Source organism: Gossypium raimondii, chromosome 13 (assembly GCF_025698545.1).
Source record: "Gossypium raimondii isolate GPD5lz chromosome 13, ASM2569854v1, whole genome shotgun sequence".
Lineage (NCBI taxonomy): Eukaryota > Viridiplantae > Streptophyta > Magnoliopsida > Malvales > Malvaceae > Gossypium > Gossypium raimondii.
Genome location: NC_068577.1, coordinates 51024370 through 51044503, shown reverse-complemented (window position 1 = coordinate 51044503; position 20134 = coordinate 51024370). Strand labels below are relative to the sequence as shown.

At 33.5% G+C, this 20134-nt stretch overlaps 3 protein-coding genes across 6 annotated transcripts; 1 reads left to right on the top strand and 2 right to left on the bottom strand.

Annotated features, from left to right (window-relative positions):
- The first annotated feature begins 1621 nt into the window (after positions 1–1621).
- Positions 1622–6145, top strand: LOC105783233 (replication factor C subunit 3). 2 transcript variants are annotated; one of them, XM_012608565.2, is made up of 11 exons: positions 1622–1804; positions 1948–2058; positions 2354–2386; positions 2734–2902; positions 3192–3373; positions 3626–3762; positions 3869–3967; positions 4200–4269; positions 4342–4416; positions 5187–5232; positions 5875–6145. In XM_012608565.2, the coding sequence occupies exons 1-11, from the start codon at positions 1721–1723 to the stop codon at positions 5931–5933; spliced, it is 1065 nt and encodes a 354-aa protein (XP_012464019.1). In that variant the 5' UTR covers positions 1622–1720; the 3' UTR covers positions 5934–6145. The 2 variants fall into 2 exon arrangements, with proteins under 2 accessions (XP_012464019.1, XP_012464020.1); XM_012608566.2 differs by having other exon boundaries at positions 1639–1804; positions 1932–2058.
- Positions 6146–7091: 946 nt separating this feature from the next.
- Positions 7092–13031, bottom strand: LOC105783594 (cationic amino acid transporter 3, mitochondrial). Of its 3 annotated transcripts, none has more exons than XM_012609144.2 (14): positions 12605–13031; positions 11875–12076; positions 11599–11683; positions 11326–11466; positions 11095–11213; positions 10921–11017; positions 10659–10831; positions 10500–10566; positions 9771–9929; positions 9085–9349; positions 8328–8436; positions 7804–7916; positions 7623–7698; positions 7092–7513 (listed from the first exon to the last, which is right to left on the bottom strand). In XM_012609144.2, exons 1-14 carry the CDS (start codon positions 12762–12764, stop codon positions 7360–7362), a joined length of 1920 nt encoding a protein of 639 aa, XP_012464598.1. In that variant the 5' UTR covers positions 12765–13031; the 3' UTR covers positions 7092–7359. The 3 variants fall into 3 exon arrangements, with proteins under 3 accessions (XP_012464598.1, XP_012464597.1, XP_012464599.1); XM_012609143.2 differs by having other exon boundaries at positions 8328–8445; positions 12605–13030; XM_012609145.2 differs by lacking the exons at positions 7092–7513; positions 7623–7698; positions 7804–7916 and adding an exon at positions 8630–8715 and having other exon boundaries at positions 8328–8445.
- Positions 13032–14444: 1413 nt separating this feature from the next.
- Positions 14445–19103, bottom strand: LOC105783877 (uncharacterized). The gene is made up of 9 exons (XM_012609572.2): positions 18930–19103; positions 17682–17904; positions 17361–17518; positions 17093–17238; positions 16686–16751; positions 16504–16596; positions 16079–16240; positions 15437–15528; positions 14445–15220 (listed from the first exon to the last, which is right to left on the bottom strand). Exons 1-9 carry the CDS (start codon positions 19021–19023, stop codon positions 14752–14754), a joined length of 1503 nt encoding a protein of 500 aa, XP_012465026.1. The 5' UTR covers positions 19024–19103; the 3' UTR covers positions 14445–14751.
- Between the last annotated feature and the right edge of the window lie 1031 nt (positions 19104–20134).

Below are 20134 nucleotides of genomic sequence, written 5' to 3'. Positions count from 1 at the left end.
AATTAAATTTTATTAGATAATAATTTGAGGATGGCAAAATTCAAACGGTTCAATGGATTTCGAATAAATTCGAAGCAGATTTTTTTTTTTGAAAAGTGGATGTGGTGTGGGATGGATTTTTTCTTGTGGATGGTGGTTATGGAGCGGTTTTGGTAATTGTTTACCCCGTCCCGACCCACTTCACTATATAAAATTAACATTTTATCCTTATACATATAAATTATTAAAATGGTAAAAATGTAATAACGTAATATAGAAAAAATAATATATTTTATATTTAAATAGTTTTATTTTTGAAGAATTATGTTTGAATATTTACTTGACTTTAAAAATATTGAAAAAATTAAAGATAATTAGTAAAAATTAAATTAAATTAAATTGAAGCGGAGTAGGGTAGGGTGGTAGGGATAGATATATCTAACATTCATAGAGGTGGTAGTGATTTTTAATATTATATATCTATAGTGGAGTGAGTAAGGTGGTGGAGCTAAACGTGTCAATTGAGGGGCGATAGTGGATTTAAATGTAATGAGTAAACTGCAACAGTGGTTACTTTTTTTGGTAAAGTATAGAAATGTTCATTAAAGTATTGCCCGTGTTTTATTTAGACACTGAACATCCAAATTTTTTATATTTTGGTTACTAAACTATATAAAATCAAATATTTTCGTCATTGCACGCTAATAGTCCTTTGAATATTAACAAAGGTGTTTATATGAGTTTTATTGGTCTAATAACAAATTTGGCCTTTTAATATTTATATATTCTATCAATTTGATCCTAGTTATTAAAAAATTCAATAAATTTAATCCTCAATATTTATAAAATGACAAGATTTATTGAATGTTATTGTTTATATATTGCATTTTACCTCTACAAATATCTAAATAGACTTGGGCTATAATTAGTTTATTTTGAGTTTGAGTAATAATGAGTATATTATTTGGATTTGAGCTTATTATAATATATTTGGGTTTTGAAATAAATATTTTAGAATATGAGTATTAGGTTTATAAATTTAATAGGAAAGATAAAAGTTATTCACTTGTCAATATACTATAACAATGAACAATAAACGATATTTTCATTAATTCATATAATATCATAAAATAATAAATTTTACATACAATAAGCACTTTAATCATTTTATATAAAATAACTCTATTAAATATATATAATTTATGCTTTTATAAGACAAATTTTAATTGTGTTGTCGTTAAATGAATTATTATATTCGACATTAAAATATTCATAACTTATAAATTTTAAAATTATTTGAATTTGTCAGAGTCCTCTTGGCTTGTTCCAAGCTCAAAAATAGAAACCGAGTCTGAAAGGACCCGAGCTCGAGAAAATCCGAGCCTAAGAAAGCCCAAACCCATGCTAATCTGAGCTTGAGAAAATCCGAGTCCGAAGTAAGCTTGATCCGAGCCCACCCATTTGTCAGCTCTAATCTAACATCAAGTGACTAAAATATTTGATTTCGAAAAGTTGAGTTACTAAATCTAAAAAATTAATAATTGGGTGACCAAAATAGAACTAAAGGCACGGTTGAATGACTATTTTTGAATTTACCCTAAAAACATTTTCTCCTTCTTCCTTTTCTTTTTAATGCAAAATAACAACTCCACTCTCGCTTTCTCCTCTTCCTTCCCGCCACTTTCTCTTTTCTTTATTTCAATTTCCATTTCACTGAGAATAACCAAAATTTTCTTCAAAAATGTTGTGGGTTGATAAATACCGACCCAAAACCCTAGACCAAGCTATGGTTCATCAAGAGATTGCCCTGAATCTCAAGAAACTGGTACCCCATTTTTTAATTCACTTCAAAATAATTTTTTTCTGTTTAGTTTTGAATGCCTAATTTTTAATTTCTCCTTTTTGGTTTTAATTGATTCAATTTCATGGGTTTTTTTTTCTTATTTATATAGAATTTTATTTAATCAGGTTGCAGAGCAGGATTGCCCTCACTTACTCTTCTATGGACCATCTGGGTCTGGCAAGAAAACCCTAATTATGGCTCTCCTTAGACAAATTTTTGGTCCCTCTGCTGAAAAGGTCTACTCCCTCTCAATTTTTTTTTTAAATTTTCACCTTTTGAACCGATTTATAATTTTTGTATGTATAACTTTTTTGTTAAGTGGAGGAAATATTTAAGTACTATGTTTATTCTTTTTATTTCTTTACTTAATTTAATTTGGGGGAAAAAAGAAAAAAGGAAATTTGAGTTTGTTTTTCCAATTTTCTTCTTGAGTTTTAAGTTGGGTTTTCTCTTTTCATAGAATTACCATTGGATTTTTTTATTTTTTTGGTTATTGTGCTTAAAAGGATCATTTTGTTTGGTTGGTTGCAGGTGAAAGTGGAGAATAAGAATTGGAAAATTGATGTAAGTTTCAAATGATGATTTAATTTTCATATCAAATTTCTTGATCTAATGAAAATGAAATGTAATATTTCTGCTCTATGGATAAAATTTCCAATAAAGCTTTCATTGTAAGAATGAGAATTTCTAATGATGATTTGCATATAAGGGTATTTTGGAAGCTTTCTTTTATCCTTGATGTTTAACAGATCTTTATACTTGATTTTACATTTATCATTGTTACCTTTGTACGGAAAAATGAAGCTTATTGTTTTGTTGAGCATTTTTGAACCATCATTGGTTGAATCAAGGCATTATTTTCACTTTATGCTCTTTAACTAGAATACCCTCTTCTTTTCATTTTGTTTTAGGCTGGAAGTAGAACAATTGATCTGGAGTTGACCATGTTGTCAAGCGCCAACCGTGTGGAATTGAGTCCAAGTGATGCAGGCTTTCAGGACAGATACATAGTTCAAGAGATAATTAAGGAAATGGCTAAAAATAGACCAATTGATACCAAAGGGAAAAAAGGATATAAAGGTGATCTCTTTTTTACTTGCAGTCCGGCCTAATAAATCTCTGTTAGAAGCTTGTCTCTTGTCTAGAATTCAATGTTTAACATATGCTTCCATAATGGCATTGTATATGTATCTTTAATATTTCATTTTCTGGAATTAGCATTCGTTGTCCATGCCCTTTATGTTATCTTGTCTATTTGGTATTATTCTTGAAGCTTATTTCAAGTTGATAGGTTTCTGTCTCTCTTAAAATTTTGAGTAATTGTATATAATTTCACTATTTTACTGACATTATCTTTTATGAATGTCAGTGCTGATTCTCAATGAAGTTGACAAGCTTTCAAGAGAAGCCCAGCATTCACTCCGAAGAACAATGGAGAAGTACAGTGCTTCTTGCCGTCTAATTCTGTGCTGTAATAGTTCTTCAAAAGTCACTGAAGCCATTCGGTCTCGTTGTTTGAACATTCGAATAAATGCTCCTTCAGAAGAACAGGTTGGCAGAGTTTGCTACTTTTTTTTTTTATTATCATGTGAAAAGATGAATAGATATAATCTAACACATGTTCCTTCAAATCTTTTTCCTCAAACCCTTTTAAGGGGTTGTTGCCTAAAGCAATATGATGTTCATATGCATTTTGTTTTCCGTGAAGAATCTTTTTCTCTCAATGCCTGGCTTCTTCAACTCTGACCAATGTCTGTCTTCTTATTGGTGAATTGAACTCTTTTTCCTTATTCTCTACGCCAGATCATTAAGGTGATAGAGTTCATTGGAAAGAAAGAAGGGTTGCAACTTCCATCTGGTTTTGCGGCCCGCATTGCAGAAAAGTCAAATAGGAGTTTAAGGAGAGCTATATTGTCATTTGAGACTTGCCGTGTTCAACAGTTAAGCTCGGTGTTACCTTTTATGGATCAATACTTCTATCATGCAAATCAGGGCAAGAAACTTCCTTACATATGTTTTTTTTTTGTACTGTATTCGTGATTATAGGTACCCTTTCACAAGCAACCAAGCAATTTCGCCAATGGATTGGGAGGAATATATATCTGAAATAGCAACTGATATAATGAAGGAGCAAAGCCCTAAAAGGTTTCCACTGCAGCATCTTACACTATCTTATTATCGCTGCAATAATTGATATTTCCTTCAGTACATATTTGGTAACGAGTTAGTTACATTATTACCTATGGCAAGTTCCTAAAGGAAAGATGTACGGGGTTGTATGAGTAGAAGTGAATTGAAATGTAAAATGTCCTTTATGGTATCTTTTGAGCATCCATCTTCAAAATTTCCTCTTAAACCATTTTTCTTTGTTCTTTAGGCTGTTTGAGGTTCGAGGGAAGGTGTATGAATTGCTTATAAATTGTATTCCACCTGAGATTATCCTGAAGGTAAACACGGCCCAATTTTGTGTTGCAGTCTGATATCTTCTTGAATTAAAGTTTGCTTGCTTGCTGTCTCAGAGGCTTCTTCATGAGTTATTGAAGAAATTGGATGCAGAGCTAAAACACGAGGTGTGCCATTGGGCTGCATATTATGTAAGTTCAATAGTCTATCCTATACCAGGTAGTATGTGTTAACTTTATCTGACCTACATTAGATATTGGTTTTTTTGTGGTTATGGCTGATTCTTGTGTGCTTCATTGAAATAGTCAATTAGCATATTGACCTTGATTCAGTGCTCAGTTCTTTGGCCTTAAATTGAAGCCAATCTTCTCTTAAACTCGTAGTTTCCATTTTTTTTGCAAACCCCTGGATAAAAAGATGAAGGAAAAAGAACGTCATCGATGGCTTAAAATCAGACTATCATTTAATTACATTTAAAAAGTATCAAATTCTTTGAGCTAAGGAAGTTTGGTGTAAAATGGATTCTTGGATATTTGAAGACACCATGCTAATCAATAGCAGATCAAGAGGTCAACTAGCCATCAGTGTGCCACTGACTTACATTGCTTAAGTCCTTGTTGTCATCAAGTCTCGGGTTCAAACCTAGACAACTGCTTTCTCTACCCTTAATGATGATGATAATGATAAAGCAGATCAAGAGCAAGCAGTGAGGTCATTGGTAGAAATTTTCTATCAATTGTGACTTGAGTGATGATTCTACGGTAATATATTAAAAATCAGCATATGCTTGTGGTGAGTTAGATGTTTTCAGGGTGATAAGATCTGATGCTTCTTTTTATTGTTGCCGAAAGTCACTAGGCATTTGTCTGATTAAAATAAAACAATATTACTGAACTTCAACTCTAGATTGAACTTTTACTATTCTAGTAATTTGACCCTTCAATTTCTTTCCTTTTGACAGGAGCATAGGATGCGTCTTGGACAGAAAGCCATCTTTCATATTGAAGGTATCCAAAACATTTTTAAGTTTTCTAGATTGAAGCAGCTTATATTCAATATTAAATGACTTATTCTTGTTGGAAATGTGAGAAATGTTTGTCAATTGAAGGACACTTTCCTCCATTTTCTTTAATGAATATGGTATTGGACGTTGATCGGTAACCTGAGTGTGGATTAAAATGACATAAGATTTATGTTGAATAAAGACGGATGAGTGGTCATGGGAAAGACTCGGCAAAGTTTTGAAAGTGTCTTGAGCTAATGATCATCAATTAATCTTGGGTAGATGAAACTAATTTCTACGTTCTTTCATTGATATTGACCTATATTTATATTAGTGTCAGCTTTAACATATGCTTACAATGTGGCTTCTTACCAACTTGTAGTAAAGATATTTTTGTTCCATTGTGCGTAACTATGTTACGTTGACTCTTCATTTTGCTTGAAATGCAATGTTCAACACCTTGCCTGACATGTATCTGGACATGTTTATGACGATATAACCCTCCAAATACATGAGAAAATTGAAAAAAAAAATCAACATACTTGTATTAACTCTTTCTTCTGACTTATTGCTTGACAATGCTCTTTCAATGTTTCCAAATTTTGCTAATCAAATTCATTCATATGTTTTTCTTCTCTTTTTGCAGCATTTGTTGCCAAGTTCATGAGCATTTACAAGGCCTTCCTGATTGCAACATTTGGCTGAAGAATGAACAAGTAAGCATCATTTTGCCTTTGGATCTTTTATCTATTCCAGGAACACAGTTTCTAGGATTCCGATTATGGGCTTCCAGTGTGCTTCTTAATGCAGTTGACTTGTTATTTTGTATACGAACTATGAATGATGTGTTAGGGGTTCATGTAATAACCATTGAGCAAAACCATAAATTTCACTTTTTAGTTCTCTTCTCTGCTTAACTGCAAATGGTCGGGTTATAAACAGAAAAAGTAAAATAAACAAATAATGTAGGCACCTTTTTAATGGGATGTTAAAATACTGGATCAGAGGTTGAACTATTTTTAGACTTCCTATTATCGGTGCAATCACTGGTTGGACCAATTGGTTGTATTAAAGAAATTTAAAAAAAAAAAGGAGAATTATTATCGTAAATATTTAATAAAAATATGTATTTGGTTAAATGGTATGAACTTTTGTACTTAATTTGGGGGTTATAGGGTCCAATTTTATCATGCAAAATAAGAAGTAAGAACAAGTCAAAAGCTGATTTTCATGGTCTTTTTATTGGTTAGAAGAATGTTTGGTTTAACGATTCTGAGTATACAAAGCGCCTATTTTGGTCCAATTGGAAAGGTACAATATTTGTTTCTTGTCGTAAATTTATTCAATTAAAATCAAAGGTAAATTACTCAAATAGTCATTGTTATATTTTAGTCACTTATATTTGAAATATTACATTTTAGTCACTTATGTTATCGTGTTGTAACATTTTTAGTCACTGAGTGTTAATTGCCATTAACGGTATAATGGTAAACCGATATGACATGTTAAATCATCATTTCAAACTAAAATTTTTAAGTTAAAATTTATTATTGGTCCTTATACTTTTTGTTTTGAGCAATTTTCTTTTCTTTTACGTTAAAAGAGATAGAAAAGGAAGGAAAATAGAGGAGAAACAGAAGAGAATGAAAAGAGAATTAATGACTCAATGATTAAAATGTTACAACATGATAACGTAAATAATTAAAATGTAAAATTTCAAATATAAGTGACTAAAATGGTAAATTTTAGAACCGGAAATTAATAAATTGTTTATTTACATTTTACATAAAAGTTTTTACATATAAAAATCAAACTAAATTTAATTATTACTCTATTGAACCGAAATCAAATCCAACACTAAAATTAAGAGAGATGGAAATCTGTAATTCACATTGCTAATAAGTATTTACACTTTTGCAATAGAGTTTTCCCATCCTAAGGAAATACATGTAGACATGCAAACAAGTTACTCATTTTATGGCCATCTCCTGAAAATTAATAAATAAATAAATTTACAAAGCTTACAACACTGAGATTCTTCTCCAGAACTATGACCAAACAATCATCAGTACTGCTAATAAAGTCTAGATTTTTTTCCTTCATTTTCTTTTGCATTCAAGGTTCCATTACACTAAAGCATTGCTCCGGAGGAGCGATAAATTTCATCCACATGCGCTTTAGGCACGTAGATCGCATTTAGCAGCGAGCTGTGTCTACGACCATAGAAGGTGTAAATAAGAACCCCTATCATTAGCCAAACCGAAACTCGAACCCAGGTTGCAACCCTAACGATTTCAAACAGCAAAAGGATTATGATGAATTCTTGATCAACAGTATCTGAATACCGTGGAAATAACAGAAAAATAAATAAGAATAGACTTAGTTAAGACTTACTCCAAATTGATGAGAAGGTAAACATTGATGAGAATGCAGGAGATTGGTAGGAGTGGAACAAAAGGACATATGAAACCTGAAATATATATATATATAGGCTCGTAAATTAACCATGCAAAAATAGATGAAATCACAAAGATTCACGAAACGACGAACAAAGATAAGAGTGCCAATAGCATACCTCCTGCATGTCCAAAGTTATGCCTTTCATCATCTTGATCAATACAGGTGAGAATTACCAAACCAGAAAGAAGAAGAAGACCGCCAGCACCACACAATGTGAACCGAATAAGGCTAGAAGAAAATACCAATGACCATCAAATAAAACGAGAAATATATATAATGAAACCATTTGAAAAGATAAAATTCAAGAGAAAGAAAGATTGTAAAAGATTAATGAATATTCTTCAATCAGAATCGTGTTGGATACAACTTGTATCCAACACTTACGCCCGAGTAACATAGGACATAATGTCTTCCAGCCAACCATTGAAAAAATGGGTTTCAATTCTCTTTCTTCATCCATATAAATGTATGACACCCAAGCACCACAAATCTCCTCTTCATCCTCTTTTTTATCCCTTTTTTGGATAAATATCTCCATATTCATGATAATGAAAAGCTTAATAATGGTCAAGAATGATATATTGCCTCAGCCCTCCATTTTATCAATGTAGTTAGATAATGCTTTCATGATCAGCCTACCTCGAAAACCACAGATTTGAAGCTGAAAATGTAAGTATAAATGCCCCTACACATATTAACATTATGGTCCAGCTGGCTATTTTCCTTCGGTTCTCTTCATCAAGGGTACCTGCAGTAACTATTACACAATAGAGAATCAATCTTCAGGAACTACCATATGTTGCTCTAATTCTTCAATTTTCTTTGTACTCATGTCCAATACATATAGTCGTATACAGACACAAGTGTAAAGATATGGCCCTCCAAAAAACCCCAAAATACATAGAATTTATTTTTTGAATAAGCCTGTGCTGGATACATACCCAGATTCATCATTCCGACCCGGTCCAAGTAACAAGGAATTCCATGGTAATAATGTTCATAACTGTGAAGCATTTCATATTGAAACCTTGATAAGAAGTTTCACAATATTCAATTACATTAGATCTTATAATCGGTTTGAACATATAAAAGCAAGGAAAAACCTTCAAGCACATCTCTAAAGTCTGTGACAAACCAAGACATTGTATACTGCTAATGAAAATGATTTTATAAGATCTGTATCTGTCACTTGGACTCAAAGGCTAATGTCGGATACATATATGTGCCCAACACAAGTATTCTCATATTCTCCAATTTTTTCATATATTTGGAGAATCATACCCCCCACCATGTCCAAATATGCATTGCATATGAGTGTCGGGCAAGGGTGCTTTCGGGAAATTGAAGGAGCAAATAGATTTCTATATCAAAAGTAGACATAAGGCAAGGAACTTACAACTGGATAGAGCTTCTAGTTTTTCAACAACAGTACAATCAACTGCAACTTTCTTTTCTCCAAGCAAAGGCAGACAAGGATCTCCAGGACTCTTTGCTGGGTTTTCTCCATTAATCATCTGAGCATCACTATTATGTCTCAGCATGTAAGAATCAATTGATTCCTGCAGTGATGACGGAAGTGGCACCTCGTCTGGTGGGACATATCTAAGTATCAGCACAGAAACTGCAACCATCGTAAATGCAATAAGTGTACCCACACTGACCTGCAGAAGAAAGGCAACTTTTACGAGCTCCATATTTTAGGCAAACGCATTCACAGAACTGTTAATAAAATTGAAATTTGAGCCAGAGGAGCTTGGTTCATGCATCCTTTTAAGCAAGGAAACTTGGAACAATCAGAACAGATTATGGCAACAATCAGATTATGTTCTATAACTGTAAATAATCGACAGATTATGGCAACAATCAGAGACATATCACTATATGATTATAAAATTTATTTTCAACTTAATTGAAAAGGGTCACCACAGTAATTGAATGCACTCAAGACCAAGGAGCACAGCTACATGCTTAAACCCATTTACAAATTAATACAATAATGTGATAGACGTACACCATGAGGCACTAAAAAAAAAAAAAAAAAAGAAAAGGCCCTCAATTACAAGAAATGCCGGTTAAACTTACCATCCCTGCCAATTGTGAAACATCCATGAAGAATGCCAAGATAGAAGCAACTATACCAGTTGCCAGCGTGCTATTGACAGGAACTTGAGTGTGTTTGTTAACTTCCAAAAAGAAGGATGGCAGCAATCCATCTCTAGCCATTGCCATAAGAATTCGAGGCTGAAAATACACAATTAAGAACATTAACATAAAATAATTAAACAACATATCAACATCTATGATCAATCATGTAGATTTAGGTGCTAACATTTTATTTATACATTCTGACAACATACTAATGAATCTTCAGAAGAGATAATTAAGAAGTTGATACATATGGTATACTAATACACACACACAAACATACAAAAGAAATCGAGTTTATATCAGAGTAAAAAGTCATTATAGAATCAAATGCTATATAGTTGAAAGGGATCTCTAGAGTTGGTAAATCATTTTACAAATAACATTGAATTAAGCACCCACTTTGTACTTCTCATCTTCGGTTATGTTTAGCACTGCAAGTAGTATGATTACAAGAATCCTAATTTAAGACACCATTGTTAGAGGTAAGGAAATGACATAGCAGTAATGTAATATTCTAATTTGAGACAATCATCAGAGGGTAAGGAGTGATAGAACAGTAATGTAATATGGGCAATAATTATGGGAAATTAAAATCCTATTGATGAAATATTTGTAGAACACCATACAGTTTTACAGGTATACTATTGGGAACTTGATTTGTACCTGAGGGAGGATTGAGCCCATCAATGTTGAGATAAGGGCAGTAACAGCTCCAACAGTTATTATGTAACTGAAATAATAGACAAGGAAGGTTCCTCGAGTAAAATAGTTTGAGAAAACAAAAATATGTATAAATGCTTTGAATGCGCCAAGAATACTCACGCAGCCCATTGCATCCCATTGCTCGCAAATGCAGAGGAGATGGGGGTGTCAGGATCCATTGCATAATATGGGACCAGACCCACAATAACAATAGAAACCAGCATGTACAAACAACAACAAATGGAGAGGGATAATGCAATACCCAGTGGCAAATCTCGTTTGGGATTCTTCACCTGTCATGCACAGTTTCAAGTTCCTTAGATCGCCAGAAAGGACAGCTTTTAATAAAGGGCAAACTGCCAAAAGAAAAGAAACCATATACCTCCTCAGCAGTGCTTGCAACCGTATCAAAACCAATATAAGAAAAGAAGACTGTTGCAGATCCCGAAAGCATTCCATCCACCCCAAAGGGAAAGTACCTATACGATGAGAAAGTTCAATAACAATTTTTGAAATAATCATATAGGCATGGGAAAACAGAATGAAATGCCATTACCCAGTAGGAACTTCGTATCCGGTCCATCCAGTCTTGAAACCCAGATAACCACCAGCTATTATTACAAAAAGCATGGCAAATACATTTACAGCTGTGACAATGCCTTGTGCAAGTGCACTCTGCACGAGATGGGCAACAGGTTTTAAATTCAAGGTTACAATTTACAAAGGGTGATGGGTATCAGCCACAAACATGGAAAAGGAACTGTAAATAAAAGGAGATAGAAAGCACCTCCTTGATTCCCAAGCATAAGAACCCAGTCACAATGAGAACTAGAACTGCAGCACATGGGTCCACCATAACATCAAGCCCGGGAAAATGCTGACGAGCTAGAAAAGTTGGCAGACTATTTTCACCTCCAAAGAGCAAAGCCTAGATGCAAAAATTAAAAGAAAAAAAGGAGCAACGTAAATAGAAAACAAAAGGCAGCTCCCTGCTCCTCCCACCCAACAGATCCAGCCAAAGAAAAGTAAGGCAAGAGATTATCAAGGAAAATCACTAAACCAGATTAGGGGAAATGCCACGAGCAACAGCAGATCCACCAATTGTATACTCCAGTATCAGAGCCCAACCAACCAACCAGGCAACACTACACAATGGACCAGTGGCTAAAAAGCATATAAATCTTCAAGAAAGCGAAAAGATTGTACATTTGAAGCCACTTTTTATTCTTTTACCAAATGGAACAGTTGCCTATTAGGCTATCCACTTCTCAAATTGCAAGAACAAAGACCAACAGTAAGAAATGTACAAGATAAATCAAGAAAACATAGAAATTACCCTTCACCAACACAAATGTATGAATAATGATAGGCACTGCCAGCAGACGGGCAACGACTAGCAAGCTCAGCATAGCAAAAAGCAGATAGGGCAGCGGCAATTCCGGCAATTAGAAAGCACATGGTGAGAGCTGGCCCAGAATGCTCTCTAGCAACTTCTCCAACAAGAATATAAACTCCAGCTCCGATTGTTGATCCAACACCTAATCACATTGCACCAAAATTCAGAATAAGCTATCTATTTTAGCTACCAAAATGAAAGAAGGCCACAACCTTATATGTAAAAGAACTGACATATGCCAACCTCCTTATTAGAATAAACAAAATCAAACCAAAAAACCCAATGCATCAAAGATATCCATAAGGAGAAATAAGCAACAAAGATCAGTCATTGTACAGTGTGAATAACAATCCAAAACACCAGCAAAATCAATATATAACACTAAAACAGATCAAAATTTCCTGGAAAAGAACAAAAAAAAAATAGAAATAATCAAATATAAAAATTGCTATATAATAACAAACAGCTAAACACAAAAAACGAAGATAAAAAATTCCCCACAACAGCTAAACAACATTTAAACCCATCATCAAAAACAGCTAAAAAACACATACACAAATTCAGGATCAAATCCCCCCCTCCCAAAAAAAAAGGAAAAGATGAAAAAAAAACCCAAAACTTACAAAGTAAAGTCAATGTTTTCCAAAAACCAAAAAACATAAATTATTACCGACTGCTACGAGATGAGGAATGGTCAACTCTTTAGCCAGCTGAGGATTATCCAAACGCTTGGTATGGGCACAATCTACCTGTTTTCTTCTTACCAAATTCTTTAGACCACCCCATGAAGAACCGAAACCCTCTTTCTGGGAATCAACCAGAACACCCATTCCCCCAAATTTATCAAATTTCCCAAATAATTAATGTTAAAATTATTGAATCAATGGTAATTCAAAATTGTAAAAAGCTACAATCTTATGAAAAGTAAATTAGAAAAAAGAAAACTTTATTAACATTAAAACCTGCCCCCTTAACCCTTTCAATTCAATTAGTTTTATGTTGTTCTTAAAAGGGAATCTAAGCAGACAGATACGAGAAGAGAGAGACTATTTATTTTCTTCTCTCTTCGATAAATTTTTGTTTGGCTTTTGTTTTAACGAAATGAAATCATTTGGGCTTTATAGGAATAATGAAATTGCCCGCTGCCCGTATCTGACGAATCCACCAATAGCTGGGCTGCCCGGGAATGATTGACTTTTTGTTTTTCTTAATTTCATATCTCCTTTTTTCTGTTTTTTAAGTATAAAAAGGTAAAAAACATATCATTTTATTTTTTAAAATAAATTTAAAAAATTTACTAACAAGTAATCCAGATAAAATTAATTTTTTTCTCAAAAAATCCACATGTCATAAAATAGCATCAATTATTCTCCACCACAAATTAATTAAGGAAATTGTTTTTTGGTACAAAAGGAAATTATTAAATATATAAAAATATTTATAAGTAGTTTCGATTTTTCATTACTAGAATAAAAATAGGATGCATGTAATAAAATATTAAAAATAATACAATATACCAACACTCAATTTAATTTTTTTTAAATGTAATAAATACAATATAATTATAAATATGAAATTATTATAATATGGAATTCTCAAGACCCAAGATTTTTACATTTACTAATCAAATAAAGACGTAATTTATTATTCAACCAAACGATTACCAGCTCCCATCACTCCATCACCGACCCCTTCAACACCTTCCACCACCACCACCATCATCATCATCTCCGCTCAGCCCACCCAATTAACATTCAACATTCAACACTCACCACAAGCCACCATTCACCCTCATAGCCATCCCCATCGCAACACCATCACCCTCGATTCATATCGCCACCACAACCTTCAATACACACATCCCTCCCCACTAGATCCAAAACATGCCACAAACCTCTCACCATTACAACCCCTGAATCACCGTGCCGCTAACCTCCACCATCTCTCATCCTTCCTAGTCTACTCACCATTCCCAGCAGACCATCACCAACCTTAAAGCTAACCGAATATTCATTCCATTTTCTCACCATCAAATAAGGAATTTAGGTTTTTTACATGCACTAACTTCATTATCATACATACGAAAATCGATACACTCACTTTAGCCAATAAACTTATATTTATTGAGTTTATATTGTTTAAAAGTTTAAAGTAAAGATTTTAGAATTAAAATTAAATTGAAATAATTATAAATATAAAGAATTAAATTTTAATATTAAAATTAAATTTACACAATGTGTAAATAATTTAAAACTAACAAAAGGGCCAACATAATTTTATTTTTTTACCGTAACTTTTCCAGTTTTTATTGCCAAATCCGTAAATAAATTGATACAACATTAACTCAGTTAATTTTTATAATTATAATGAGTTTTTAATTTGAAGTTATGAAAAATATACTTAAGAAGACCCTTCTACAGGTTAGAGCTAGTTAATAAAATGAAACAAATACACTTTTTTCTTACAGCATCATCTGTACACCATGCAGAATTATTTTCGACTCATGCAAGTTTTCTTCACCGACATCAAATGGATAGAATTTCATTTCAGAAAATAAACATGTGGCAAGCTATTTACTAGTCAAAAAGAAAATGTTAATAGTAAATCAATCCTAAATCAGGGACTAAATTTCCTAAGATACATGAAAGGTCAAATACCTATATGTTATCCGGCCAGCAAGGTATGGAAGTATCAGATAATATATTACTGGCATGACTATGTTCAATTTTTCTAAATTTTCCCGGATCATGCATCCGTCCCTAAGTCAAACACGCATACTTCATGAACAATTCCGATTTTCTACCTGGTTCCTACAAGTTAAAATAATCTGAACCAGCTGTGGCTTTCTTCATCTTCATCGTCTGAACTTGATTTACTTCCCACTGATTCATCTGAACTATCATCACGTGGAAGGAGTTTTATCCTGTCAGCATGCTCAATCATCCAATCTGTGAATTCCGGAGACGCTGCGAGTTCCGCCATGGCTTTCCGGGTAGATTCCTGACTGAAATCTTCCCATTCTTGCTCCGTGAATTTCTTCTGGTGGTTTGTCTTGTGAAAGGTTGAATAGTAATCTTGATGATCTATAGCACCTTCACCAGGCTTAGCATAATAACCTTTCACAAGAGAGTTAGTCCATGCTGGGGCAGTCTTCGGACTACTCCACATCTTCTGTTTAGAATCCACTCTTGGCGACCGACTTAAAAATTCAGCACGGCCTAGCATCGGTGTTCTCTGCCTCGACTGGTGCAGCCATGGACTCTGGTCCCCAGAATACGGTGGTTGCCTGCATAAACAAAAATCATGGTTCAAATAAATCAATGCTATCAATGAAAACTCAGCAGTCTTAGTATATTGGTTACAATTTCGTTGAAATGAACCGAACTTTTAACATGATTTCACACAGCAAAGACATTAACAACACAGCTAATGGAATCATTTTCTTCCAGCAGATATATAGATAGTAAACATGAAATTTTGAAGGGAGTCATGTTTAACTTACATATAACCCTTCCTTATCTTTGATGTGATAAGAGAACAGATAGCTGAGCAAGATGCCAACGCCACAATTGCCAACCGAGTATCAACAGTGCTCTGGAAAGAGTAGGAGTGCAACACAGGGAAAATGAAACATAGGATATTAATACAGTATAAACGTCCATAACACTTCAATCTCAAAGAAACTAATTTATCTCTATATAAGAGACATTTCTAAATCAGCAGATGGTATGCAAGTGCATTTTACTTAGATATCAAGCAGGCAAAAATGGCTGGGCCAATATGATAAAAGGGAGCCTACCATGTTACTCTGTCTCAAGTGTCAGAGTTGGATATGGTTTTGTCCAACACATGTATATTCAATTTTATTTTCAAGTTTTCCATGTATAGGAAGGATCCTTGAAGAGTCAAATCCTTATACCCATATGTGAATGTGTCGGACACGGATATTTCAAGAAAAATGAGAGTCAAAGCAATTTCCAGGTATTTAAACAAAAACCTACTGTATAGAACATAGTTAATAGCAGACCTCCCATGGTCATTTCAATAACAACGGCTTTCAAGGAAGTTTTGCATAAAGAAGTGAAAACTTGTAGCCTAGGTTGCATATAAACCAATACGACTGCCATCGGTAGTAGAAGTGTACCTGGAAAATGAAGAGAATTGAAATGATACGCATGGCCGATTTTACAAACTGGGCAACACCAACATCAACGCTTCCATCTTTTAAGATCACAAATTTTCTTGCAGTCCAGTACCCCAACCCAGCTCCTGAGAGGACAATTCCGACAAATGCAAATATAGCAACCTGTAAACAAAAAAAAAAAAAAAAAAGCTTGGTTAATTTTGAAATAACACGATCTTTCTAAAGGGAAAGGGAAGACAGTAACTACAAGCAAGTCGTTATAGAATAATAATCATGCTTACGTAAATCATAAACTAATTTACTTCTCTTTCAATGAACACTGAAAAATAAGGAAAAGGAATCATAATAAATACCATGCAATGAAAAACTCAACTCCAAAGAGGGGGAAAGGGTGTAAAATTGATGAGGAGAAGTCAAGAACTTACCGGATTATGCATCTCTTCACTCAGCCCAAAATTGACAAGAATTGAATTTACGAGCACAGAGAATTGATTTAAAAGGAAAGATCCAGCTCCAAGCTGAAAATTTTGATGAAACAGTAAGTTCATTGGCAGCATAAGTAAATAAAACATTATTTAATCGATGAATAAATGAAAGAAAGACTCACCAACATTGATCCATACATAGTGAAATAAAAAGTACTTTTCCTTCCTGTTGGCAACAATTTCATTCCCTGCTTGGAGAAAAAGAAAACCCGCACAGTGAAAAGCTAAAGCTAAGACAATATCTCAGGCAATCATATTATTTGAGCTGATGAGATGACAAAAGAAGCAATATTTAAACAGTTCAATTTACAAGCTCTGCGTAAGGAAGTAAAGCAATAGGTTTCAGCTATGCAACTGGAACATTTCTTTAAAATGTAAGGAATTCCAGTAGCTTCCAGCGGTCAACTGAGTATGACAAAGTACTTCAAATCTTGCAATAGGTAGGATACATTGGAATTGGGGAAATATGCAAAAGTAAGAAGGTTTCCCTTAAAAGAAATAAAGAATTTGAGGACGAAAAGCAAAATACCTGATACAGAAGGATTATAACAACAAGAAGAACACCAAGAGCCATTGAACTGCTGTAGTAAAAAGGAACCCACTTGCTGACAAACGGTGCCAGCAACAACAAAACAAATCCTAAAGCTAGAAAAATAAGCCGCCATAGCTGAAAATCTGCAAAAACGGTAATGAACCAAGGTTAAAACTAACAAGTCACAAGTCACTAACAATCAGCATACAAAGAAGTTTTTTTTTTTCTTTCTTTTAAAAGATGCAGAAATAACAAATAACTTTACCTTCTTCAAGAGCAACGGTGACAGAACCAGACATGTCACCAATAAACTTCACGTCAATATATCTATCATCATAAGGTGACATGGCAGTATGCCATATACCCTTTTGCAGTGGCTTCCAATCACCATCCCCACACTTGCATAATCCGAGTGAAGCATTCCTGGAAATGTTAATCAGTTAGGAACAAAAAATAGCAACAAAGCTTTGAAGTGTGCCACTGCATTGCTTATGTGTTTCTTCTACACGTGTGTCAAACAGGAGGCAGGAGGTAAGCAGGAAAATCATAAAGTAGACTCACTAGTAGATTGAGGATCAAGACTTACCAATGAAAACAAACTTGTATTTTGCTGTGCAGTCTTTCGGGTATTAAGACAGATGGAGCCAAAGTAACCCGAAAAGAATTGGCATAACTTCCAAGTTTCAATCTTGAGTGACCAGAAACATGAACTCGATCACATAACAGAACATATTTAGAACCACGAACAGATGAATACCCGGAAAGGGGAGTTGGCGTGACATCTATTGTTGGGCTTGCGAAGTCTATACCTGTCCATTTAAAACCCACCATGGTTGAATATACCACCAAAAAATAAAGCATGTAAAGAGTGGAAGGGAACTAAAAACATGGACCAAAGTCATCATTATAGATTCTGATCTAGTTACTGACATAATCCCACCTCCAACCCAGATTTACAGATTGCGTTTTATACTTTCTGTAAGGTAAAAACTAAATGAAACACAGATAGAGCTAAGTTTCTAAATCATAGTAAGTGTAAATCATCACCTCCTCACTGAATCCAGTTAACACTAAAATCATCCAATAGCTACGAAGACTCCAAGAAATAAATAGTATCCCCCATGTGGCACATCTATTCTTAGTAATTTATATTAAAAACAACCTTTTGCTGTCAATATATCTAGGAATGCCTAAAGAAAACTTTGGGAACATATTCTGACTGATAAGAAATGGAAAAGAAAAAAAGAAGCCAGCGATAATATTTCTATTAAGTAAACCATACCTTAATAAATGAAATGAGAGACTAATAATTAAAGCTGGCTTTAGGATTTATTCTGATACTTAAACCAGCATTTTTTTTTTTGAATTGAAAGCTAACAAATAGTTTGTATTTCACAAAACAACCGATTGTATTTCTCACAGTGAAAAAACCAAACACTAACATATTATAATCTGTATCCAATGTAGTACTTTATTAAGCATAAATTTCAGATTACATTTTCCCAAGAAGCCAGAGAATAGCACAGAGAAAGTGATAGGGAGGGGAGGGGGTTAATTTATCAAAACCCTTAACCCTAGGCCGGTTTCTCTATTATTTCGTACATATTCTCAGGTAATAAACAACTCGAAGCATCTGATAAAACTTGACGTTAAAAAGAAAGAAAGATAGAAAGAAAAACCCAAAGCTGAACTCGATAATCTCTTTCCGTTCTTCCCTCATTTTACTAGCAACCAAACAAAAATGCAATACCCTTCAACTCCATTAATGAAAAAAAAAAAGTTTGAAACCCCAAGAGGGACAGAGGGGTAAAAGGGAACGTAAAGAAAGGCATACCTTTGAAGTCGGTGATAACGTGAGAAGCATGTGAGAAGGAGAACAAAGATAACAAAAAAAAGAGAATCGACGTAGAAGAAGAAGAGATGGCCATGGATGGCGTTGTGGTGAAGCCGTCTTCCGCCTCTTTTCGCTCTGATTTCAGAAAAGGATACTTCAAAAAGAGAACTTAAAAGCAAAGCGCGCTTTTCAAGCTTTTATATAAATACGGCTCTGCCTACGTGTCACTTACGCGTAGCGTAAATTTGCGACATTAATGGAATTTTATTAAAATACCTTCTCCTAGAAATAAAATAAAATAAGTAAATTACACCGCTCATCATTTAACTATTAATATTTCTATAATTTTGTATTTTTAAAATTAGTATTATTTTTAATTTGTATACATTCACTATTTATATATTATATAATTTAATCTTTTCTTCTTATTGATTTTGGTCTAATTTGGTATTGTTGTTCCGGTTTAGAAATGCATTTGAAAAAATATAATTTATTAATTTTGAATGTTTAATATTACTATCAAATTTTACAATTGAAAATTAAAATATCCGTTTTAGACATAATACTAGAAAGTCTAAAATTCATATGTGATTATTTCTATTAATTTGATAATAAAAGTTACTATTAAATTAATTAATTTAAATAATATTTAAGTAATTTAATAATAATAGCAATTACCATTCAATTATACTAAAACATGCATCAAACAAATTTAAACTATGCATAACTCATCACATATCCATTCTTAAACATCTTAAAAAAGCCAAGCTAGTATAAATAAAGAACCAAATCAGATCATAAGTTGCTTGAAGATAGTTAGAACTGATCATGGGTCGGGTCACACGGTCCGGCCCGAAGGCTTGTCTGAAAAATAGGTTTGGACAAAAAACCCGTTTAAAAAAAGGGCCAGGCGTCGAGTAAGGCATTTTTGGTCTGGGCCCGGCCCAAATTCACTAAATGACAAAAAAATCTGCTCTTTTTTTTTGTTTTTGAATGTTATTTTCTTGTTATTTTCTCCCTATTTTGCTACCATTTTACTATAATGTTGCTACTATTTTGTTGTTATTGTTTGGATATTGTATAAAACTTATTTTATTATTAATTTTGTTATTATTTTAAAGGCATATGTTAACTTTGTAATTATTTTAGAGGCATTTGCTTGTTAAGTTACATCTATATCTTAGTGTTATTTAAGTCTACATACT